The sequence below is a fragment of the Suricata suricatta genome, chromosome 14 (assembly GCF_006229205.1).
Source record: "Suricata suricatta isolate VVHF042 chromosome 14, meerkat_22Aug2017_6uvM2_HiC, whole genome shotgun sequence".
Classification (NCBI taxonomy): domain Eukaryota; kingdom Metazoa; phylum Chordata; class Mammalia; order Carnivora; family Herpestidae; genus Suricata; species Suricata suricatta.
This window is the reverse complement of record NC_043713.1, coordinates 30635-56605: the sequence shown is the minus strand read 5'-3', so window position 1 is coordinate 56605 and position 25971 is coordinate 30635. Positions and strand designations below refer to the sequence as shown.

The window sequence follows — 25971 nt, the reverse complement described above, 5'->3', positions numbered from 1 at the left end:
CTCTCCCTGCCTGACCCCCCCCCCCCGCCCCGCTTGCATTCTCTCTAAAATAAACATTAATAAATTTTTGTTAAAAAGAAAAGAAAATCATATAGTCTATGAAGAACTGGAAGGTCCTGCACTCTTTAGGCGAGCAGCCTGGATATTTGCCAGTAATTTGCCTCAACTACTGAAAGTCTAGGGGAGGCTGGTTCACTTTGCTGGTGTGAGTGATCAATTCCCTTGTGCACACAGCTGGCTGAGTCACTAGGTCTCTACTTACAAATCCATTTTGAACAGCCATTTATGTCCTCAGAAGGTCTTTAACTTTTAACACATTAGGAAGAAGGGATTTAAAAACTAACATTAATGAAAGTAAATAAGCTTTGTTTTTCCTATCTCTCCTATCTCCCTAAACCTGGAGCCGAAGTTACCTGAATGTCATGCCCTCCTGAAGCAAAATCACTCCATGCACATAACCAGAGACACTGGGTCACAGTGGGACACTCACATGCATGCACACTCAGCCTCCAACCCCAGGGGGCCACTGAGTCACATCTGTAACTGAGCGCTAACAAGCATTTCAGCCCTGGTCCCTAAAATCTACTTCATGGTCAATGTTTTCTCGTCTTTTCTGGTCTTCAGAACCAACGTAAAAAATTGAGGAATTCAATTAAGAGTTAGAATCTAGCTCTAAAGGAGCTAGAAAAGGAGCAGCAGCAGATGGGAAAAAAATAAAGATTAGAGCAGAAATAAATGATACAGGAACAAAACAAAATGAAACAACAACAACAACAAAAAACCAGTAGAACAGATCAATGAAACTGAGCGTTGGTTCTTTGAAAGAATTAACAAAATTGATAAACGCCTGGCCAGACTTATCAAAAAGAAAAGAGAAAGGACTCAAATAGATAAAATCATAAATGAAAGAAGAGAGATCACAACCACAGAAATACAATTACAAGAATATACTATGAAAAATTATGTGTCAACAGATTTGGCAATCTGGAAGAAATGGACAAATTCCTAGAAACATATAAACTACCAGAACTGAAAACAGGAAGAAATAGAAAACTTGAACAGGGTATTCCTGTAACCAGCAAAGAAACGGAATCAGTTATAAAAAAAAAAAAATCTCCCCACAAATGAGACTCCTGGGCTGGATGGGAAATTCTACCAAACATTTAAAGAAGAGTTAATACCTATTCTTCTCAAATTGCTCCAAAAAATATAAATGGAAGGAAAGCTTCCAAACTCATTCTATGAGGCCAGCATCACCTCGATTCCAAAACCAGACAAATACCCCACTTAAAAGGAGAATTACAGGCCTAAACCCCTGATGAATATGGATGCAAAAATTCTCACCAAGATAAGAGCAAATCGAATTGAACAGTACATTAAAATAATTATTCTCTATGATTAATTGGCATTTATTCCTGGGCTCCAGAGCTGGTTCACTTTAACAAACCAATCAACATGATATACCACATTAATATAAGAAAGGATAAAAGCCATATGATATGTCAATAGATGCAGAAAAAGCATTTGACAAAATACAGCATCCTTTCTTGATAAAAACCCTCAACAAAGTACGGATAGACGGAACATATGTCAACATCATAAAGATCATATCTGAAAAGATCAACAGCTAATATCATCCTTTTAAAAATTTTTTAAAAATGTTTTTTATTTACTTTTGAGAGAGAGAGAGAGAGGGAAAGAGAGAAAGACAGTGCGCAGGGGAGGGACAAAGAGAGGGGGAGACACAGAATCTGAAGACAGGCTCCAGGCTCTGAGCTGTCAGCACAGAGCCCAATGCTGGGCTCGAACCCACGAACCGTGAGATCATGACCTGAGCTGAAGTCGGACGCTTAACTCACTGAGCCCCCCAGGCGCCCCTAATATCATCCTTGATGGGGACAAACTAAGAGCCTTTCCCCCTTGGTCAGGAATAAGACAAGGATGTCCACTCTTACCATTACTATTTAACATAGGACTAGAAGGCTTAGCTTCAGCAATCAGAAAACAAAAAGAAATAAAAGGCATCCAAATTGGCAAGGAAGAAGTCAGTCTTTTTCATTATTTGCAGATAACATGATACCCTATGTAGAAAACCTGAGAGACACCGCCAAAAAATTGCTAGACCCAATATATGAATTCAGCAAATTGCAGGATATAAAATCAATCTGCAAAAAATCTTGCATCTCTATACACTAATAATGAAGCATCAGAGAAAGATATTAAGGCATTGATCCTATTTGCAACTGCACCAAAAGCAGTAAGATACCTAGGAATAAATAAGCCTAACTAAAGAGGTAAAAGATCTATGTTCTTAAAACTATGAACACTTAGAAATTGAAGAGGACACAAAAACATGAAAAATCATTCTGTGCTCATGGATCGGAAGAACAGATTATTAAAAGGTCAATACTACCCAAAGCAATATACACATTTAATGCAAACCCTATTAAAACAGCACTGGCATTTTTGCAGAGCTAGAACAAAGAATCTTAATTTTTTCTGGAACCATAAAAGACCTTGAATAGCCAAAGCAATCTTGAAAAAGAAAAACAAAACTGGAGGCATCGTGATTCCAGATTTCAAGCTATATTACAAGCTGTAGTCATGAAGACAGTACGGTATTGGGACAAGAGCAGACACATAGATCAATGGAACAGAATAGAAAACCCAGAAATGGACCCACCACTGTATGGTCCACTAATTTTTGACAAAGCAAGAAAGAATATCCATGGTAAAAAGACAGTCTCTTCAACAAATGATGCTGGGAAAACTGGACAGTGATGTGTAGAAGAATGAAACTGGACCACTTTCTTACACCAGACACAAAAATAAATCCAAAATGGACAAAAGACCTTAATGTGGGACAGGAAATCATCAAAACCTAGAGGAGAACACAGCCAGAAACCTCTTTGACCTCCGCCAGAGCAATTTCTTACTAGACAAATCGAAAGAAGCAAGGGAAACCAAAGCAAAAATGAACTATTGGGACCTCATCATGATAAGAAACTTCTGCACAGGAGTTTTTTTTTTAATCTCCATGAAGGAGACATTAACAAAACTAAAAGGCAGCCTAAGAATGGGAGAAGGTATTTGCAAATGACATGTCTAATAGACAAATGTTTAGTATCCAAAACCTATAGAAACGTATCATACTCAACACCCAAAAAGCAAATAGCCTACTTAAGAAATGGGCAGAAGACATGGATAAGCACTTTTCCAAAGACATCCAGATGGCTAACAGACACATGAAAAGATGTTCAACATCGGGAAAATACAAATCAAAACCACACTGAGATACCACCTCACACCAACAGAATGGCTAAAATTAACAACACGAGGAACAACAGATGTTGGTGGGGATGTGGAGAAAGGGGAGCCCTCTTGCACTGTTGGCAGGAATGCAAACTGGTGCAGCCACTCTGGAGAAGAGCATGGAGGTTCCTCAAGAAACTAAAAATAGGACTACCCTATGATCCCACAATTGCACTACTAGGTATTTCCCCAAAGGACACAAAAATACAGATTTGAAGGGGTATATGCGCCCCAGGGTTTACAGAAGCATTATCAACAATAGTCAAACTATGGAGAACCCAAATGTCCACTGACTGATGAACCGATAATGAAGATGTGGTGTGTATACATGCGCGTGCACACACACACAATGGAATACTACTCAGCCATAAAAGGAATGAAATCTTGTGATTTGCAATGGCGTGGATGGAGTTGGAATGATTGTCAATCAAATCAATGATTTCTCTCATATGTGGAATTTAAAAAATAAAACATGAACATATGGGAAGGGAGGAAACAAGAGAAGAGAAACAAATCCAAAGAGACTCTTAATGATAGAGAACAAACTGAAGATGGATGGAGCGAAGTCTAAATGCTTGATGGACATTGAGGAGGGCACTTGTGAGGAACACTGGGTATTGTGTGTAAGTGATAAATCACTAAAATCTACTCTTGAAACTAATATTACACCGTATGTTAGCTAACTTGAATTTAAATAATAAAAAAAAAAGTTCTTCTCATGGTGTCCCCCATGGGTGTCCTGCAGACAGAACACATGTGACAGGCAGAACACATGTGAGGACCATGGATGCTGGGGGCCCAAAGACCAGCTTTGGTGAGGGGTGCAGCTCATTCTCAGGGAGGTCCTGGGTGCCTGCGCCCCACCTCCTGCATCTACAGCCCTGCCGCATCTGTTCCAGGAGCCATAGGAAGGGGAAGGAGGGTGGCAGCGCCGGAGCTGATATACCAGGCATGTTTCTGAGAGGTCTGATGGGAGAGAACACTGGGCTACAAGAGAGATAAAGGGAATTGCCTAGGGCTAAATGGCCAGTGAGCTGAGAACCTGGGGCTCACTCTCCTTGTGGTCCCCTTGAAGGACAATGGCTAACCCAGGAAGTGGAGGATGGGGGGGGGGGTGGTCCCCAGGGAGCAATACTGAGAGAAACACAGAGCTGATCTCAGACAACAGACTTCACAAGTCCGAAGTAGACTCAGTTAATCCTTCCCACTTGAGGGTTCCTGTTCCTCCCAAGTCTTTGCTGCAGAGCTCAGACACTGCTTCGTCCTGTGTCCTGGATCTGGACTGTGGAACCGCTGGGAAGTGGGTGTGAGTGCTCCCCTGGCTCCAGGGGCCCAGCTATTACCCGCACAGTGAGGCGGCACCAGGACATGAAGCTGACATCCCTCAGGCTGCTGGGACCACCTTCTGAGACCCAGAAGTGATGGTCTGTGCACCCTCCATTCCAACCAAGGCAGCCAAAGAACACTGGCCCGCGGTCTGCATCCCCAGTGGTGACCAACAACTGGGAGCAGGTCTTGACTCAGCAGGCCCACCTAACTTTGCTGGTGGCCAAAGCGGCTGGGTCCTGTCCTGTCCCCTCCCCTCCCCTCCCCTTCACAAGGAGAAGGAAAAACAGAAATGAGACTCCCTCCCAATTTCCAACAAAATCACAGGACTGACTTCCCACAGCTTCTCAGGAGCCTGTCTCAGAAGCAGGCGGCATCCATGCTCCCTGCCGGGGTTATCAGGGCACAATGGGTGGTGGGTATTTCGGGAGAGCCAGCTTGCCTACCCTACAGTCGACCTGGTGGGGCTGCCTGGAGAGCCCGGGGAGCGTGCAGTCAGCTGCAGCTGCACGTCCCCAGCTCACAGAGCAGTTTCCGATGCCCAGCAGAGGGTGTGGGGAGACAGAGGCCACCTGTGGCATTCACTGGCTTGACCTCTGGGTCTCTACTTGAAGCCTCACAAGGTCACCTCCAGGAGAAGCAGGACCGTCCACGTGTCTCCCCACCCGGCCCTGGCCCTGCAGCTGCGCTGCGCTTCAGCCTGTGTTTATGGGACATTATGGCAGTTCCCGGAGAGGACAACTGTAATCGCAACAGCCGAAAATAACCACTGGCAGGAAAGCCTGTACTTAGGGCAGGCCTCCTTCAGCGGTTCTCATGCCGGCGTCAACAGCCTGGGCTTGGCGAGCGCACTGTACTGACCACCCTCCTTCCTTTCTAAGGGGATGGCAGAAGCCCCAGAGAGGCCACTCCTGACTCCACCATAGGCCCAGCCTCGCAGCCTGGAGCAACCCTTCCGAAGGAGAGGGCCACCGGGCAGACAGCTCTGTTCCTCTGAGCCCTCCAAGACCACCAACCTCTACCTCTTGTGCTCCTGCAGTAACAAGGCCTGTGCACAAACACTAGCGAGAGCTGCGGTGCACATGCATGGCACCTTCCACGCCGTGCTCGGGGTACAGCCCCTGCCCCTAGTCCTTCCTGGAGAGACAGATTCCTGGGAGTCCTCCCTCACCTCCATCTCCTTCTGGAAGGAAGGGGCAAAGCGGCAAGAACTCAACTAGTGTTACAATAGCTGGACGGAGGCTCCAAGACAAATGCAAAGCTGCTTCAGTAAAATGTTTTAAGCCGCTGGACCGAGACATCAGACGGTATGTGATTTATTTACCAGAGTTCACTGGTGAGTGTGTGCAAATCAAGTTTTTGGTGTGTTCACAGAGCCATGCAGCTGATTCCAGTACATTTCATCACCCAAACAGAAACCCCAAACCCAGAGCCACTCTCCACCCCCACCCAATGTTATGATTTTTGCTAATTTATCTGTAGTCGATTTACGCAAATATAAGCAAATATGAACAGAGATTTCATCCTCTCCTTCTGTTACAGAGGGCAATGTAGCACACAGTGTTTTGGACCCTGTGTTTTCCACTTAATATGTCTTGAAGACCCTGGAACACGTCATCTTCCTGGCATTTCTAAGAAGCTGCCCAGTGTGGCAACAAGCATCTGGGCCAGGAAAGTGCTGGCTGGGGTCACGCCTGGTGGGCAGACGGAACCACCATGCACACTGGCCCACCATCCAGATGTTGGCGTACAAGGAACCCGCTGACCCAGGCCACTTCCTGATGTCCCCGCTCAGGCGGATGGAGGTTCCAACCTGGGTGCCAGGCACTGTGCGTGCCCAGGGCTGCTCCCTTTACAACTGCAGTTGTGGGAGGAGACGCAAGAGCAGCAGATCCAGGCACAGGTCAGACCCTGGCAGCTCTCTGGGGCTCAAATTTGTCCTTTATGAAAGAGACAGCTCAGCCCCACCTAATGGGCAGGGGGTGGTGGGCAGGGGGAAGGTGGGGTCTGTGGGCAAGGATGCCCTGATTCGTCCATGACAGCCACAGAGCCCCTGGACCCTCACGGCCCCTGCAGTCCACACAACAGAACCACTGCCCTCATGCGGGAAACAGGGCTCACAAGTGCCTGTCTGTAATACAGACCCAGAAAAGGCCTGATTCCCTGTGAAACGCATACCATGTATGCGGCCCATCACTGCCCCCCGCCCCCAAACACACACACCCATCCTAGGAATGCTCAGCAGTCACTGGCCAAGCCTGGCAAAGCATCTGCAGAACAGTCCTGGCAGCAGGGGGCATGGGAGCATTAACTGGGTCTGCAGTCCCAAGGGGACGAAGATTTAAAAGTAACAAAGGGTAAAGAGGACATATTTGACTTCAGAAGCACCTGGCAATTAGCAGGAACCCCCCAGTAATGCCTCTGTGGGATCGGCCGCTCCTTAAGATCTGTCGTGAGGCTGGACTACATAGCCTCTCAGAGTTACAGCAATGCCAAACCCGGGTGATCCTGATGCAGCAGGAGGCTCTGTTAGCATTTGCTACTCTATGTCCCTGCACACTTGGCAATGATGGGGAGCGGGGGTGCCCTGAAGATTTGTTCACTAGAGACATAGTCCAGGTTAGAAAAATTTGCTCCATGTTTGGGTTCACCTCCTCACGCTGACAAACTCGTCTCCCAGACCCTGAATCCTCAAGTTGGTCTAAGGTCTCTGACACTGCCCACTGGTGATCCTGAACACTAAAAATGTGTGCTTTATATTTTCAGTGTTAAGCACACAAAGAACCTCCATGCAATCACTGAGGGAAGCTGGAAAATCCTGGCTGGTGCTCGGGTCAAAGGAGAGAGGGCACTCTGCAGGAGAGACACAATACACAATGCGCCCAGTGCCAGGGCAGGTGCTCCCGCAGCAAGCAGCACCGATGAGCGTTCTCTCGGGGGTCTTGGAAGCTGACCTCTCCACTGAGGTCCCACGGGAATGGGCAGGATCCACCTGAGAGACCTCAACCAAATGTGCACCGCAACCGAAGCCCAAGGCTGAGGGAGACTGCTCTGAGGGCTGGCTGTTGGGACGTACTGAAGGGAATGCTGTGCCAGGGCAGCAGGACGGAGGCAGGAGGGAGCAGCGGCGCTTGGGCCTGGACAAGCAGTGTCACCGCCCCAAACCTTGCCATTTTACTGCTCTTACGTCTGCAGCAGAGCCTACAGGCTTATCAGCCACAGGGAGGGAGCGAGCCGTGCAGATGAGCTGTCGTGATGCCCCCCCAACCTGTGTCTGAGACACAGAATGAGAAATGTCCCGGGGAGGGCACATCTGCAGCTCTCTGTTCCTGGACTGACAGAGAAGCCCCAAGGCCATCAGGAGCCTCCTGCCCCAGCATATAGAGGCACATAAAGGCAGCACAGAGGCTGCCACTGTGCCAGGACTTCCCAACCTGGACTCCCCACAGGTCAGAGGGTGACCAACTCTTCTGAGTCTCTGCTTATGCCCTGGTATGTCCAGAGGGCCTGGGGGGCACTTCCTCCTGGGGGTAATTTAACTTGAGACTCACAACATGCATGGCCATCCCTGCCAGCCCCAGGTCCTGGTGTGGTCACTGCATGGAAACCAGGTATAAGCAGCCAGAGGGAGGAGTGTCAGCCACAGACACAGCCCCCAGGGAAGGCCTGGTTCTCTGCAGGGTCGTGGTGACTCCATCAGGCAGTGACAATGTGATTTTGGGAAAAGTAGAATTCCTTACCCTTTGATTTGAAATTTCTAACAAGATGACAGACATACATCAGATATACAAAGATATGTTCTAGGAAAGTATCTGAGCAGAGCTTGGCCTGATCTCACCCAACACATAAGGTTTTAATGGGTACAATTTCAGTGCGGAGGATGTAAAAGTTCAGGAAATGGGTGGTGACCTCACACAGTGGGAATGTACTTGACTCTACCGAGGTGTACACTTAAAATTGTTAAAATGATAAATTTTATGTTATGGTTGTTTTTCCACAATGAAAACATTAGCCATTATCAGTGGTTAATACACACTGCAGTGACGCTCCCCTGCATGGTCTCCCAGCCCAGCAGCCGCAGGGGTGGGGCTGGCAGGCCAGGGCCGCATCCTGCACCTGCACTCCCCAGTCCAGCTGTCCGCCTCACCCCGGTTCTGTCTGCACGTGTTGGCTGCCACAACATTGCTGGGGAGAAGCCCTGGGGTGCCAGGGGATGTGCTGTGGCTGGTGGCCTCTGTGCTGAATCATTTTCCCACAGGACAGGGTGGAAAATAGAGATACCGGCAAAAACAGGAAGACAAACCACTGTGCAGGAGGAAATCCAAATCTTGCTTATGCTTCTGGAAGAGAAAAGTTCACAGTGGAAATTTTTATATCTCTGGACACCAAGCTAGTGCAGGTAAATCATTTGTGTTCTCTCCAGCACGGCCATCCAGTGGAGTTACACAGACACAAAGAAGGGGGTCATGCTGGCATAACGGTGCTGGAAGTTTGGGGAAGTAATGGAGAAAGAAAAGTAAAAAAGGAACAAATGAGTAGGCAAACATCTCCAGAGCTGTGAGTACAAGGGCCTGGGATGGGGGGCACCACAGTGATTTCATTCAGGGCTTTGGAAACCATTTTTCTAAAACAGAGCATCCCCTCTGCTGTCCAGCTGCCAGTGTGGGATGACTCCCTTCTGTTCCCTGTGAATTCTGCTGAGGCCTGATCTCAGCTGGAGCGTGGGATTTCGAGAGTCTGCCTGGATTTCCACTGGCTCCTGGCCTCCCACACCTGCCCTCTGGAACAAGAAAACCTTTTAACCAGACATGGCTACACAGAGTGGGTGGAGCCTGTCCTTGCCTCGCAGGGCCCTCCAGGGCCAACAGTAACTACAGGCTCTCTTAAGTAACTTCATTCCTTCCTAAAAAGATATTCCTCCAGATGGAATGGCATTCAGTGGGTTCAGAGTGACTGATGATAGGAACATAAATAGTGCCCCCAGGTTGGTTACCCTAAGACCACAACTTAGGTGTAGACTCAGTGGGCTAGGCTGTGGCTAAGAGGAAGGACTTCACTGTGTTCAGATCCTGGTGCCTTTTTCCAGCAAAGATGCTTTGAATGCAAAATGCTTAAGAGAGCATAATTTAAGATTAATACCTGTCAACTACTACTTACCTACACAAGATGTTTTACATGCTAAAACCCATCTCAACTTGAGGTCATCTGAAAACAGGTTCCCTACGAGGCGTGTAACTGGTCACAGAGCTTGTACATCACTCTGGGTGTTTTCCCTACATGTCTTCTGTCTGCTAGTCCTGTGTGGTCTCTTAGCCAATGGCGTCCTCTGCCAGGGGTTTCCTACTGTAGTCCTAGCTCATTCGTGCACACCCACTGTTTGCAGGCAAGGGAACAATCATCAGACCTGACTTTTAGAAGGTACTAGATGCTAAGATCTCCATGCTGACACCTGTGTCTGACCATCCCCAACAAAGGCGAGAAAGCTCAAACTTAACCCTCCTTGCTTACCAAAGGGGGCTGGCATTTCTCATTTTGCCAGCCTTTGGCAATGTTTACTAAAACAGCACCATCCACTCCAGACAACTAGGTCCCGACTGAACCCAGGTCCTGACTGTGGGAGACTCTTCCCAAGATGAACAGGCGGGGCCCTGCCTCCCAGAGCATGTGGTCCAGGACATGCAGGAGTATGTGATTACTTGCCAGGCTTCCAGAAGGCAGCTCGGCGGGTTTCCCATGAACCAGCCCCTGTATTGGCCTTTCCATCAGGTCCCATAGAGACCCTGGGAACCCTTCCCATGGCTTGCCATCACCCAACTCCACCTGCATGCTCCATCTCTGGGGATCTGCTACACACCCCCGCATACCCCCAGGATACACCTCACTCAAACAGCAGGAACGGTATCCATCTGCTTGCCACAATGCTTGACAAAGGCATGGGATCTAGTGAATCCAGGAAGGAATAACCAGGCTGCAGGCCTGTGTGGTCAGGTGAGCACCAGGGCTCTGCCTCCTGTGGGAAGTACTCGACTGCCCAGCTCTGAGAAGCTTCTAACAATCAGGCACTCCCAGGAGGTACAGGCTGTAGGGTGTGGGGCTGACCAAGCAGATCATCCAAAGGGTCAAAGAATCCCTTTCTTCTATGACTAGGTGAAGGCACACAGCCCCAACCCACCCTGGAAACAGAAACACAGCCTTGTTACGTTATCTGAGGAGTATGCTACTTTTTGTTTAGAAAGATCAGTTTCAAAGAGAAATCCTGCTAACACAGGCAGCCTGACAACCAATCACATGGGTCAGGACTGTCAGCTTCAATGTTGAAAGAAAGCCTCACGCTGTGCCTCCATGCTTGGCCTTATTTCCCAGCAAACTGGAGTCCTTGACCTTGTTCTCTTTGAGAACTGGCTTAAACAAACATGTTACTCATCATATGACAGCCACTCTGACCTGACAGAAACAGAGCAGTGAGAGCGTCACCTTCAGCCAAACAGGACCCTGGCCTCCGCGGACGCTTCAGCAGGAACCATGCGTCCATGTTAAAACCACTGCCTCCATTCTTAACTTCAGCCCCAGGGGTCTGCAGCTCTCACCCATCAAGGCCAAGCTGAGAGGAGCTCCCAAAACTCAGGACATAAAATACCAACTGTTTAGAGCAAGGTAAGAGGCCCATGAGGTAGCAGCTGAGGGCCCTGATTTACAGCTTCCAAAGCTGGCTGCTGCCCTAACACGAGAGCAGCCCGCAGCCCACTTCTGGGGAGACCCTCACCAGCATCCCCTGCAGCGTTCAGGAGGGCAAATTCAAAGCTCGTGAGTTTTCAGGCCACACAAGGACAATCTTCAAAGGCGTGTTTAAAAAGATCAAAGGTCATTGCAAAGCCCTCCTAAAAATAAGTCCATGGCAGTGTCTTAGCTCAAAATACATATGCTTCTTCTTTTATTTTTTTTAATGTTTTACTTATTTTTGAGACAGAGAGAGACAGAATATGAGATGGTAGGGGCAGAGAGAGAGGGAGACAGAGAATCAGAAGCAGGATCCAGGCTCTGAGCTGTCAGCACAAAGCCTGACGCGGGGCTCGAACGCACGAACGTGAGATCATGACCTGAGCTGAGGTTGGAGGCCGAACCAACTGAGTCGCCCAGGCGCCCCAAAATACATATGCTTCTTAATCTCGCAAGACATTTCTGCTAATTTACCCTGAAGAGACAGACACATAGGTAAAAATGCATAACAGATAAGAATGAAAATTTGGAGAATTTAAAATATAAAATAAGAGGTTGGTTAGATTTTGTTACATTTATATAACTGATATCTCCATTAAAAAATGGCTTGTATCCACATACAGTCACAAAACGTCAAAAATATAATGCTAGCTTTTATTTTGATTCTGTTTATGTAGACCTATCTTACTTATTTATACCGAGTGGTCTGGAAGGGCTCGCCAGAATGTTAGTGGTGGTTACCTTGGGGTGGTGGAATTGTTTGTTTCCACATTGTGTGAATTTTCTTTTACAAATATGCTATAAGCAGAAAAGGTTTTGTTTTTTTTTTAATTTAAAAATTTTATTTATTTTTTTACTTTATAAAGTTTCATATTTTTTTAACATATGCAATTATTTTCCATCATTTACAATACAGTAGTTGCAATGACACTCAAAACAGAGAAGCAAAGTAAAAAATCAAAACAGAAAAGGTTTTTAAAAACAAAAAGTCTTGCAGGACTGCCTGGGTTGGCTCAGTCTGACTCTTGATTTGGGCCCAGGTCATGATCTCATGGTCTCGTGAGACTGAACCCCACCTTGGGTTCTGCACAGCTAGCACAGAGCCTCCTTGGGATTCTCTCTTTCCCTCTAAGTAAATAAAAAGAGAAAGGAAAATTAATTGAAAAAATGAAAATAAAAAGTCTTACAAAGAGTTTAATGACAGGATATATTCATGATATATTAGGGTTTTAAAAAGCATTGAGTCCAAATTATAAATACACCCCGGGCTTGAATATGTGAAAGTATATGTGACTAGAAAATAAACAAGAAGAGAGTTGAATCCACCTCCATGTCACCACCATGTACAAGGTGTCTGCTGGGCCGGGGCGCTTTCGCTCCCTCCCACAGGCTCAGCTGGGGGGCAGGGGCAGACCCAGTGCACAGGTGTGTCCAGGAGACGCCAATGACCTCGTGGCTTCCGACTGCCTGCACAGATGGCGAGCTTGTCCAGGACCAGGCCCTGGATTCTTCTGGATGTTGGGTGGCTCTGGCTTTGTTTTCTTTTTAATGAGCTACATCAGCACATTCTCTCCCCGCTTCCACTCCTACTCCAGGGGTGAATGTGGGCTTCAGGCATTTTGTTTTCTGAATGTTCCCACGGTGGAGCAACAAGAGAGTGTTTGCCTTTTCCTTCAATTAAAAAAAAAAAAAAGGAAATTCTCCAAATATGCAAACTTCCAGGAATCAGTGGCAGTTAAAGAAGCAAATATGTCCCATGAAAAAGCCCCCACAGCAGAGGGTGTTACATCTGTTCCTACAAGCACAGGGACATAGACAAGGTTAATTCAGCACAACTAGGCTTTTCTCTGCCCTCGACACACACAGCCTCAAACCCTGGGCAGTGTATGAGGAAAGAGAATTATAGCAGCTTAAAAAGTCACAAACACTGAGTGCTTCCTGCTAAGCAGTGAACCCCCAACCTAAAAACCGAATACAACTTCTGCTACTCAATGAAGTATCTGACAAAAGCAATTATAAGCAGGATTTACATGGCCTGACACTTTAAGATTTTGCCAGTGCATCTAACAAAATTGTCAATGATTCTCTATGTTTTACTTTGAAGAACATTCCGTAATTACTTTTTCTGGCAACTCCCACCCCCTGCCCCACCAATCATGCAACTTCCGATGAATCAGTCGTATGTGTCTGGCTCATTCTAGGCACTGAGAAGGGCACACGGCACCAAGAACAGTGAACAGATGCGTGGGAGTGCACAGTGTTTATGTTTCTTTTATAAGTAAGTATTTCAAAGCATTTTAATTGTGCTGAAAATCCTGTGGTCTAATTATGTCTTCTCAAGCCTCCTGTGGCATCCTGGGAGGCCACTCACCCTAGGGACAGAAGAGCTATGGGTGTTTAACCAGGATTCCACCTCCAGTTCTGGGCTGGGGCCGGGGAGGCAAAAAGGCCCATCTCTTGAATAACAAGAGGGCTGAGAAGCTAGTGTTGGAGGGATTTATCGAAGGATATGTGGTGAAAAGTTAGTGTTTGCACTTCCTGTTTATTCTGCTAAAAATAGAAAGAGATACTCTGAGTGTCTTTGCTGGTCTTGTCCTGCATTCTCTCTGGTTAGGGCCAGCTTTCCGAAATGTTCCTGCATCCTTGAGGTCACATATGCAAATCCTGTGACTATTCAATTCCAGCAACTTAAGTGGGCACACCATTCAAGTGAAAGGCATGATGATGTCTGTTGTGCATACACGGGGAGACCCCACAGTTTTTAGCAAAAGCCCGGCCCTGGACAGAGGACTATAGAAGTCTATTAAGTGCAGAAGGAGAGAAGCTTATAGGTGTGAAGGCTAAAGGCATGGTCCTCTGTCCCCCTTGAGCAGAAATGCCATCTAACATCCTAAGAAAGATGTCCCCAACTGGGTCCCAGGAGGACAAAATGCAAGTCATTATTGGCCTGTCATCTAAGCTCCCAAAGGCAGACTCTCTGTAACCGGCTTCCTAACTCTGAGCACTCCAAGAGCCCCCAGCAATCTGAGGATGATGGGAAATGGCTGTTCAGAATAATGTTTTTAAAGGGATTAAGTAAAATACATCTATTTACAAAGGAAGTCACTTACTCTGAAGACATTGGTCAACATACTACAGAAAATGTGTGATATAATACTATATGTGCTTTCTTACTAATGCATTATATAACATTCCGTATCTCTGTTTTAAGATAATGATTACAGGGGCACCCAGTGGCTTAGTCAGTTGAGTGCCTAACTCTTGGTTTTGGCTCAGATCATGATCTTGTGGTTTGTGGGATTGAGCCCTACACTGGACTCTGCGGTGACAGCCTGGAGCCTGCTTGGGATTCATTCATTCATTCATTCATTCATTCATTCATTCTCTCTCTCTCTTTCTCTCAAAATAAGTGAATAAACTTAAAAAAATAATAAAATAGTGATTAAAGTAAATTGCATTCAAAATAACTGGCCATGGTAAACAATGAACACACAGTGTGAGAATATCTGTGATTTGTATTGTAACAAAGTTGCAGGTCCTGCTGCTCCTGCCATGAGGTGCCAGTTACATCCCTAATAAGTTTACCAATGGACCCAAAGTGGAATGCAACTGAAGGTTCCCGAGCACTGTGTGGAGTTTTGATGCAAAATAAATTAATTAAAAAGTCCAAGTTTTTACACATATTCAAAATGACTGAATTTTGGAAATAAAGGCTAAAGATGAGCCTAGATGACGTCATCCGAGATCAAGGCTCAGACTCAATAGAGTCTGGTTTGATTCTCATACTTTCTAATTTTGTAAGACAGATACTGAGATAAAATTTGTTGAAAAATATTTCAGTTACTGTACTGTTCACCCATTTAAGGAGTATAATTCAATGGTTAGGAGTATATTTAAAAGGCCTGCAATCAACACCACTATTGAATTACAGAATATTTCCATTGTCCAGTAAAGAAACCCTAACTTCCCAATACCCTCTCTCCCTAGCAACCACAGATTGGTTTCTGTCTCTATGGACTTCTTATACACGGTTGACTTTCATTATCCAGGATAGTTATATTCTATAAGGTCTCCATAAACACTGAGTTATTGAATACTGAACCATGGCTACTGGGAAAATACAGGGTTAGGTTCCTGTGAGCCTCTGACCATGTTTTCATCCACTGAGCAACATAAAACCTTCTGCTATATGTGTTTCTTTTTAAAGACATGTATTTAATGGGGGTGCTTGAGTGGCTCACTCAGTTAAGATCTGACTTTGGTTATGGTCATGATCTCACGGTTCATGAGTTTGAGTCCCACAGAGACTGTCTGCAGAGAGCCCACTTCAGATCTTCTGAGTCCCTCTCTCTCTGCCCCTCCCTACCTTTCAAAAATAAACAAACATTAAAAAAAGATATGTGCTTAGTATATATTATTGATTTGCAATGTTGAACTCACAACTAAGAACATTTTCTACGTAACGCATACCGCATCCCTTTTGCACGTAGGAAAACTCAGCAGCACTCCCGTACTAGGCCTGGGGTCACTTTCAACAGTGAAATCACAAGAAAAGCACAGGATTCATGGAAAGACAGCAAAGCAAGGGGCCTGGGAACCTCTCCCCACCAGATGACCCCAGCAGGGGCAGAACCTCTGTGAGGGGACTGCCTCGGAACTGGGGACCCTGTCGAAGGCTTGCAACCTGTCCCGGAGAAGTGGCCAATTGTGGTCGATTCCAGCTCTCAGCACGGCAGCCCCTGCCCGGCCCACACCCCAGCCGAGCGGCAGGCAGCCGTGCACGTGTTTCTGGAGCAGCCTGCAGACGCCAGGTGCACAGAAAGGACCCTGTCCCTCCAGACAGCGGGAGGCCATGCTCTGATCACACAGGTGCAGACACAGGCTGGTGGCCATTGCTGTCGCCCCTCCAGCTCCAGCTCCAGTTGAAGTGACTTCAAGGGGATGGAAGGGCGAGTACCCTCTTACCCCTTTTGTTTTTCACTTTCCCCTTTTGGGAGCCACACATTAGAGAACAGGGCACTGAAAAACAGCTGTCTGTATGGGCAAAGTTAGGAAGTGACTGTGCATGCCCAAGGGAAGGCTCAGAAAAGACCTGCGAAGACGTTAAATTCACACCTCAGGCTGACACCCAGCACAGAGCCTGCCACAATGAAAAGAACAACAAGAAACAGCAAACCCTGGGGAAGGGGGAGAATCTGATTTCCAGAGTAAACACATCATGAGATTTGAATGTCCAGCACTCAGCAAATCACAAGGCACATAAAGAAACAGGAGACTTTGGCCCATTGAAAGGGAAAAGATAATTCGACATAATCTGTCCCTAAAAAAGACCCAATGTCAGATCTACTAGACTGACTTTAAGGCAACTTTCTTAAGGAGGATCAGAGAACTAGAGGAAGATGTGGATAAAGTCATGAAAAAAAAAGTATGAACAAAATTGAAATATCAGTCAAGGAGAAGAAAAACAGAAAAGAAACCCCAAAGAAATTCTGGAGCTAAAAAGGATAATAACTGAAATGAAAAATTCACTAGAGGGATTCAAAACAGATTTGGACAGAGGAAATACCAGTGAACCTGAAGACAGGACAGTGGAAATCAACAACACTGTGGAATTGAAAGTAAATGAAAAAAACAGAAATTGAAGGTTCCATTTGAGGGTTCCATGGGACACTGTCAAGAGAACCAACACACACACTGTGGGAGTCTCAGAACGAGGAGAGAGAGGTAGAGAGACTATTTGAAGAATCAACGGCTAAAAACCTTCTTAACTTTAAGAAAGACATGAATATAAAATCCAAGTAGCTCAGCCAATTCCAAATAAGATGAACTCAGACAGACCCACTCTGAGACATGATATAACCAGACTTTCAAAAGACAAAGAGCGAATCTTGAAAGCTGCAAGAGAGAAGAGAATCGTCACACCCAAGGGACCCTCAGTCAGATTATCTGCAGTTTTCATCAGAAACTTTGGGTGTATAGAAAGCGCAGCAACGCAGTCAAAATGCCATAAGCAGAAAAACCTGTCATCTGGGAATCCTATATCCAGCAAGACGGGGCCACAAAGTGAGAGGGAGATCAAGACATTCCCCAACAAACGCACACCGTGGGGGGTGGTGACCACCAAGCTTTCCTGAAAGAACTGCTCTCAGGAGGAGGGCGGATGCAGGGACAGGACAGGAGACAGTAACTGGAGGCCGTGTGAGAACTCAGATCCTGGGCAGGCTAGCCCATTGCCAGTTATAAAAGCTAAAAACCTAAGTGTAAGACCTAAAATTATAAAACTCTTGGAAGAATACTTGGGACAAATATCTCAGGACATTGGATTTGACAATGATTTCTTGGATATGACACCAAAGGCACAGTTAACAAAAGAAACAACAGACAAATTTGACTTTGTACCGAATTAGCAATTTTGTACATCGAAAGACACAATGGGCTGAGTATGAAGGCAACCTACAGAATGAGAGAAAGTATGTGCGAGTCCATATCTGACAAGGGATTAATATCCAGAATAAAAAGAGCTCATGAAACTCAACAACCAAAGACAACCTTGTGCAAAGATGGGCAAAGGACTTGAACAGATGTCTCTCCAAAGAAGACATGCAAGGGCCCATGAAGCCCTGGAAACGTGCTCAACATCACTGGTTCTTAGGGAACCGTCATCAAAAGTATGAGATCTCGCCTCACACTCATGGTGACGGCTACTTTTAAAGAACCAAAAAACAACAGGTGTTGGTTAGGAGGTGGGGAACTGGAACCTTGTGCACTGTGGTGGGAATGCAAAGTGGTGCCGCCACTGTGGAAAATGGTATGGCAGTCTCGCAAAAAAACTAAAAATAGAATTACCATGTGCAGCAGCAATATTTCTGCTGCAGAGTCTATACTCACGAGCACTGAATGTAGGGTCTCAAAGAGATATTTGTCTCATGTCCACGGCAGCATTATTCCCAGTAGCTAAAACATGGAAGAAACCCAGATGCTCACTGATGGGTGAATGGTGAACAAAATGTGGTCTATTCAAATGGAATCTTATTCAACCTGAAAAAAGGAGGAAATGCTGGCAGTTCACCCTGAGGCGAACACTTGAAGACACAATGCTGAGTCAGATGAACCAGTCACAAATACTGCAGGAATCCACTTCCATGAGGCTCTTGAAGGCGGTCACCATCATACAAGTAGAAAGTAGAATGGGCAGAATGGGGAGCTAGTGTTTAAAAGACAGAATGACTCAGTTTGGCAGGATGAAAAGTGTTATGGAGACAGATGGTTGTACATCAGTGTGAACATATTAATGTCACCGAACCACACAATGGTAAACTTTGTTCTCTGTATTTTACCACAATTATCAAAAAAGAATAAGCACAAAAAAGTGGAAAAACATGGCAGCAGATAGACTGTGGCAAGGACATGTCTACAGTGAGAGCTGATGCAAGAAGGCAGAGCACTGCCTCCTCCCCACTCCGCCGCACTGGCAGCCGACTCTCCACTGCTGTGCATGTACGCAAACGACAGCCAGAGCGCTCTGAGCATCGACTGGGGCAGCAAACAAATTTTAACGATTCTGCACCTCAGAGCACAGGCTGAATGGATCCCTGTGACAGCGGCCTGCATGCCCGGGGCGCTCTCATGCCCTTCGTTCCCAGGTTCCCACGAGCTGCATCCCCTCAGTCCCATCTGTTGCTGAGTCCTGTCCCAACGCACACGCTGAGCATGCACTCACCAGTCTGCACATACTTGGGGGTTTCCACTGTTTGGCCATCACGGACCTCACTGCAGTCAGCAGTCAGGCACAGGTTCCTGTGTGGGAACAGGATTCCCACATCCTGGTATTTTGTTGAATGGTTTTCACCTATCTATTCACCAGGATGGTGGCCTGACAATTTATTGTGATGTGTATGTGTGATTTGGGGGAAGAGATTGATAAGTAACAAATAAAGTATTTTTCATAAACATAACTGTGGATTTACTTCAACATCTGTTAGAAGACTGATGGCTCCTCACTCGTGATAGTTTTCTCCCAGGATATACACCAAGGTATAGAAAGTTACTAGGGAAATGATGGAGTGGGTGTGGCACAAGTTAAATCATGGAAACAGTATTACTGTGACAGACATCTTGGAACACCTGCTGTAGGAAAAGAACGTGGTGCCCGAGTGTCACCTCCCGGGGTAGCCTCAGCAATGCCCCACCTGCAGACAGACCCTGCCTTTCACACAGTGAACAAGTGTGTCCTGAACGTGGAGGGTGTCAGGGCGGCTCCCGCTTCCTCCCACCTGTACACAGTACTCACAGCCACAGTCCACGGAGGATGGCGAGAACAGAGCCGTAGTTTCCCCAGTGACGGAACCAAGGGGCTGGGCTTTGTGAATATTAGGAGTATTTTCCTTTTTTTCCCCCTTTTATTTATTTTGAGAGAGAGAACACACAGCAGGGGCAGAGAGGGAGAATCCCAGGCAAGCCCCAAGCTGTCAGCACAGAGCATGCCATGGGGCTTAAACTCATGAACTGTGAGATCGTGGCCTCAGTTGAAATCAAGTTGGATGCTTAACTGATGGTTAGCCACCCAGGCACCCCAGAAGCACTTTCTAAATTAGGTATCACAACTATCTATTTTTTGTTTGTTTTTATTTTTTTTAATGTTTATTTATTTTTGAGAGAGAGACAGAGTGCAAGTTGGGGAAGGGCAGAGAGAGAGAAGGAGACACAGAATCTGAAGCAGGATCCAGGCTCTGAGCTGTCAGCACAGAGCCTGATGTGGGGCTCCATTCCATGAACTGTGAGATCATGACCTGAGCTGAAGCTGGATGCTTAGCCAACAGAGCCATCCAGGGGCCCCAAGTACAACAACTCTCTGAGGCAGGCGCTGCTCTCCCATTTTATAGACCAGAACATTAGGGATCAACTGGTCAGAGTCAGTGAGAAGGTGCTAGAGGCAGGGTCTGAACTGAGGTCCCTGACTGAGGTCTGTGTCATGTGACAGAGAAAGGCAGGGGTTGCAGGTGACATGTTATACAGGGCGGCGTAAGAAACCCTCCTAATCCTAAGCCAGCTGATTAAACTTTGAGCTATTTCTCCGAGGGCAGTGGAGGAGGGAAAGTGAATAATGAAGACAGGACACTGGGCCTCAGCCAGCAAGCAGAAAGGAGGCAAAGCCACAGGAGCCGGCTGTGGGGAGTTGACACATTTACGAATACACAGACCTCAGAGCTTCCTGTGTCACCTCAGCTTCACGAGGTCCAGAGCACGGGGTACCTGGTGTCAGCAGCATTTTCTGAAAAGTGTGCAGTTTGTGGCACCTCCAGCCCCACCCAGCTTTGCGTGGACAACACTCGTTCCCTCTGTGATGGATGACAGAGCCCATGTGTGGATCTCTGGATCACACGGTGCTCCACACCCACTGCTCACCACCCCCGCCACACCCTGTGAGCGAGCAATGTGACCCAGGATCATCAGGTCGGAGCCATGTGGTCCAGCGGACAGCAAGCAGCCCTGAGAACAACCACTAAATAAGACACAGAGAAGCAGAGTAACAGGACAGAGAACAGGCAGGGGGGACACAAGGTGGACTGGGTAGCGCAGTCTGAGACCAGGCCTCTGAGAGGGCGGCTCCAGGAGGGGGCAGCTTGGTGCAGGTGTGGCCACAGCGGTGGGCGGGAGGACAGGGCAGAGGGGTGGTCACGTGGAGGCAGCGGAGGGTCTTGACACCCCAGCAACGCTGCAGGGCTGGGGATGGAGCAAAAGCCACTACAAAGAAGTGACGGCGCCATCAGCAGGACAGCCGGGTCGGCAGGGACTGAAGATGCAGAACCATCCAATCCCATACCAGAGAACAGTCAGAAGGTGAGGTCAGTGGGTCTCCCACTGTTCCTTTCCAGCAGCACAGAATAGAGCAGGGAAGGTCCGCGGAGCCGCAGCCAGCACACCCTGAGCTCTCCGCATGTGTGGCCTTCTCCCCTCAGGATAACACGATGCGTGCAGGTGGCCGACCTGCACAGAAAGGACTGAGGCCCTGCCGGCCCTCAGAACCGGGCGCCCGGCTCCATGCCTCAGCCTCCAGTGTCCCGGCCTCCTTCTGCCCCAAACACTGTGGCTGCTGCTCCCAGTCTCTGCTCAACTCTCTTGCCCCCACACTGAGGCCGCAGCCACCAAAACAGCGAGCCACAGCGGTCACCCTGCAAGTGTCCCCTTGTGGACCATCAGCGCGCTCGCTCGCTGTGGGCACCGAAGTTCCAGTCACGACCACATCAGCCAGGAAATGCCATGCCTGCAGGCGGCTCTTTCTTTCAGTATTTTATTTTGAAATGTAAAGACTCTCCAAAGTTTAGAGATGAGAAAGCACGGCCGAGATGCAGCTCTGAGAAGACACTAGCACAAGGCCCAGCTTCGCTGCAACAGTGGGGCACACGCCCTCCCAACCATTAACCTACCTTAGCAGCCAGTTTTCCACTAAAATAATACAGTTACAGCAAAGCTAGGCCCTCAGAGCTAAAAGTTAGCCAAAGGTATAATTTAAAGCGAGCATAATTTTCCGATCCTAAAAAGACACTGGGAAACACACACTAGAAACCACAAGTTTCATTCCTGGGTTACTGGCTAATGCCTTTTTGTTAGTGAACTCGCTTGCATCTAGTTAAAATATGAAAGCATCAATATTATTTTTTCTTCAGTATTTGAAAATCAGAAGTCAAACTATTTAAGAGAGAAGATGCATTTTAAATTTTTAAAGACTTTCTAATAAACTGATGTTGACCAACCATTACTTTCCTTCCCACCACAGGCTAGAAAAGAGAATTGCATGGCTCTGTAATGACACACAAAACTGAAAACTGCATGTTTGAAATGGGTGCAGAACACGAGCTCCCCCCTCCCGTACCTCGTTTCTGGATGAAGACCCTGAGCAGGGGGTTGGCGCTCGACACCGCCTTGCAGAAGTTGTCATCGTTGTTGATGGGCAGCAGGTCGCCATGCACATCTGCATAGCCAATGGTCACGTCCGTGTTGGAGATGTGGTGCGTGTGAACCACCAGGTTGTAGAAGTCTTCAAACTTCCCTGGCTTTTGACGGTCCAAGGAAAATCTCCGGAACTCAGCCCCAAACTACAATGCAAGACACGGGGAACATAAGTAGCAGAGAAAGGACCTGAAATAAGGCTTGTGCACTTCATGTCAGGCGTGTCCTGAGCCTCCATGAGGCCTAGCACACAGTGGCGAAGAGTGTCCCTGTCCTCGCGGAGCTCCTGCAAACGCACGAGGAGAGGGAGACAGAAGTGTGAGGGATCAGTTCACTCAACCTGCGTCCGGAGGACGGGACGGGTGCTGCGGCTCAGGCTACCGAGGAGAAAGCAGCGTCAAAAGGTATTCTGACATGGCGGACGAGATGAAACAGGAGCCCGTGCTCAGTGAGTGCCTTCCCCGGGGGCGGCTGTCCGCAGCCCGGCAGACACTCGCAGGCAGGACAGGAGCGAGGCCAGGTGAATGCTCGCACTTTTTCCTAAGGCGATGGGTGGTCCTAGACCAATTTCAGTTTTAACCAAGGAACTGATTTGATATGATTTGCATTTGATTTTTTAAAAATCTTTATTTATTTACTGAGAGAGGGACTGAGAGAGAGCGCACACGAGTGACAGAGGGGCCGAAAGAGAGACCGAAGGAGAGAGAGAACCCTAGGCAGGCTCCATGCTATCAGCACAGAGACCCACGTGAGATCATGACCTGAGCAAAAATCAAGAGTCAGATGCTTAACCGCCTGAGCCACCCAGGGGCCTCTGATTTGCATTCTTAAAAGACCAAATAGCCTTATTTCCAAAGGCTCAAAAGTGGAAGCAAAAGTGAAAGAAGGAAGGAATGTGATAAAAAGGAAGCTTCACAAATCTCGGGACAGGAGCATGGGCCCTGGTACTGGTCCAACACAGAGCCAGTCTCTCTCAAAAAAGATGATATTCACTCAGCCTGCTCTGGATTGCATCTTTCCTGACAGTCCCTGGCCCTGGCTCAGGTGCCCCCACAGTTCTCTGCCAGGAAAGGACCCGAGGCCACCTCCCATGGGCTGAACCATCCTGGGATCCAAGGACACCCCCTCTGTTTGGCCTAAGGTTTTCTGGATTAGGACACGCTGTTGTCCCTCACTTGGCAATAGGGACCTTTATTCATCAGGCAGGATAGATTCAGTGCTCTTCAACACAACTGAAAACTAATTATAGTGGTTCCAAAATACACAAAAATGAAGTATCTAATGTTTACACTAAACGAGTCATTACATCATCTAGACATTATGTCAACTAGTCAAAGGCAAATCAGCCCAAACCATAAGGGTTTGTGTGGTTCTCAGAATGGGCAGGCATCAGAATCACCTGGAGGACCCTAGAGGTCTGGACGTGGTTGATCTGGAGAGGCGCCCGGTAATTTGCCCTTTTACCAAGTTCCCAGGAGAAGCTGATGCCCTGGGGTGGGGGTGGGGATCTTACTGATAAAAGCACTGGTTTTAAGGGAACCAGTCTCCAAATCTCCATGTCCACAGATCTCTGAGAACCAGTGTCTCTTGTTCCATTTCCCTTTTTAAAAAAACAAACCTCTCACCCATCCTGCATTGCCCAGGAATAAAATACTTTAACACACAGGGCAGTGGGACATTCCAAAATATTGGTTTGCAAAAAGCCACTTCCAGTGAGTAAGCACAACCCCTAACCCCTAATCCCATGTACCAGGTTAGGGGAGGAGGGGCTCCTAGCTCAGCTTGTCACAGAGGGCAGGGCAAAGGCTCTCCCCTGTCTCTGCTGCTTTCAGAGGTGCCCACCTTGAGGTGAGGCCTGTAAACGCAGCACACCAAACCTAAAAATCCCTCCCGCATTGCTGAAAGATAAGCATTGCTCTTCTCCATATTTATTCCAGCATGCACCCAGTGCATTGGCTGGCCCAGGGTGAGCAGTGCACAATCTCTCACACACAGGGGCTATGTCCTATGGTCACAAAACTTTTCAAGACACAAGAGTTCAAGCCTACAACATTAGTTTAATGTGATTTTTTTTTCAGATTCCGTCATGTCATCACATCATGAATATTTATTTCAACAATAGCCGTCATCTCTCCCATCTCAGATCTAATACAAGCTAATTTCCAGAGCAATTAGTTTTGATCAGTATATACCCTCTTTTCTTTAAGCATATAGAGTTCAATGGTGTCCAATGAAACCAGTGTGTGCCTCTAAGTTTCAAGTGCATTTCTTGGTTGATTATTCCCCCAATCTGGACACCATGCACTCACTCTGATTTAAGGGACACCAGCTGCCTCTCCTTGACTCACTCCCGCTGGATTAGGCCACATCCTGGTGTAAGCAGTGAGAAACGGCAATGTAAGGCAAGTCCCTTCTGTGACATTTCTGGTGTATCTGCATTTGGCAGTCAATCTAAGGTGAATCTAATTTATTTATCCAATATTTTAATGATTTTCTTCAAAATACTTCTTTTTAAAATTAAAAACATTTTTTGAGAGAGAGAGAGAGAGAGAACGAGCATGAGCAGAGGAGAGGGGCAGAGGGAGACAGAGAATCTTAAACAGGTGCCCCTTCTTCAAAATATATCTTAACGTGTGGATTTGATATGAAAATGAATCCAGACTCTTGACAGAAAGCAAGTCTGATTTGTATGTGATAATGAGGCTGACTTTATTACTCCATTGAGCAGTATGGTGAACATGCATCTTATGCTGATGAGTCCCAAAGTTTGGCAAAAAGAGGTATGAAATGGGAAATTAGTATTTTTCCTAATTTTTTTATTATGAGAAAATACACATAGCATAAAGTTTACCATTAAAAGATTTTTAAAAAATGTTTATTTATTTTTGAGAGAGAGAAACAGAGTGAGAGTAGGGGAAGGGCAGAGAGAGAAGGAGACACAGAATCTGAAGCAGGCTCCAGGCTCTGAGCTGTTAGCACAGAGCTGGATGCGGGGCTTGAACCCACAAACTGTGAGATCATGACCTGAGCAGAAGGCGGACGCTTAACTGACTGAGCCACCCAGGCGGCCCCCAAAGTTTACCGTCTTAGCCATGACTTAAGTGTACAGTTCAGTGGCAGTGATACATTTACACTGCTGAATAGACGTCCCCATCCATGAGCCTTCTTACCTTGTACAACTGAGTCCGTCCCCACTAAACACGGACTCCCAGCCCCTCTCTAAGTCCCTCGGGCCACCATCTACTTGCTTGTCTCTATGAATGTGACTCCTCTAAGTACTTCATATGAGTGGAATCAATTTTGTCTTTTTGTGACTGTCTCATTCCCCTGATCAAATATGTGATTTGAAACACTTTCTCTCATTCTGTGGGTTGCTCTCCTCTGTGGATCTGGGTCCTTCTAAGAGGAAATGTTACAGCTGTGAGCAGGGCATAGGAGGAAAAGGTGGACTGTTTGAGGCTGTTGTCTAACTTGGCTGCTAACCTAGGGCAGGTGTCATAATGCAAGTTTTTTTTTAAAACTTTCCTTAGTAAGCACTGAGCTTTGAAGTTGTAACTGTTTTGGACTGAGGAGGCGGCCTCCCAAACAGACACTCCCCTTTGTGGAGTTCTGCGGGTTTGAATGTGGGACAGCAGGCAAGTGTCTGACGCGCGGCTGTGACTACCT

The 25971-nt window shown here is 47.0% G+C and overlaps 1 protein-coding gene across 1 annotated transcript in view; it reads right to left on the bottom strand.

Annotated features, from left to right (window-relative positions):
- The window catches only part of PARD6G (par-6 family cell polarity regulator gamma), a gene marked incomplete at its 5' end in the record, with an annotated part of 59611 nt that extends 37160 nt beyond the window's left edge, over window positions 1–22451 (bottom strand). The window contains 1 exon segment of the mRNA XM_029922752.1: window positions 22229–22451. Within this exon segment, the coding sequence (XP_029778612.1) occupies window positions 22229–22451 (223 nt within the window).
- Between the last annotated feature and the right edge of the window lie 3520 nt (window positions 22452–25971).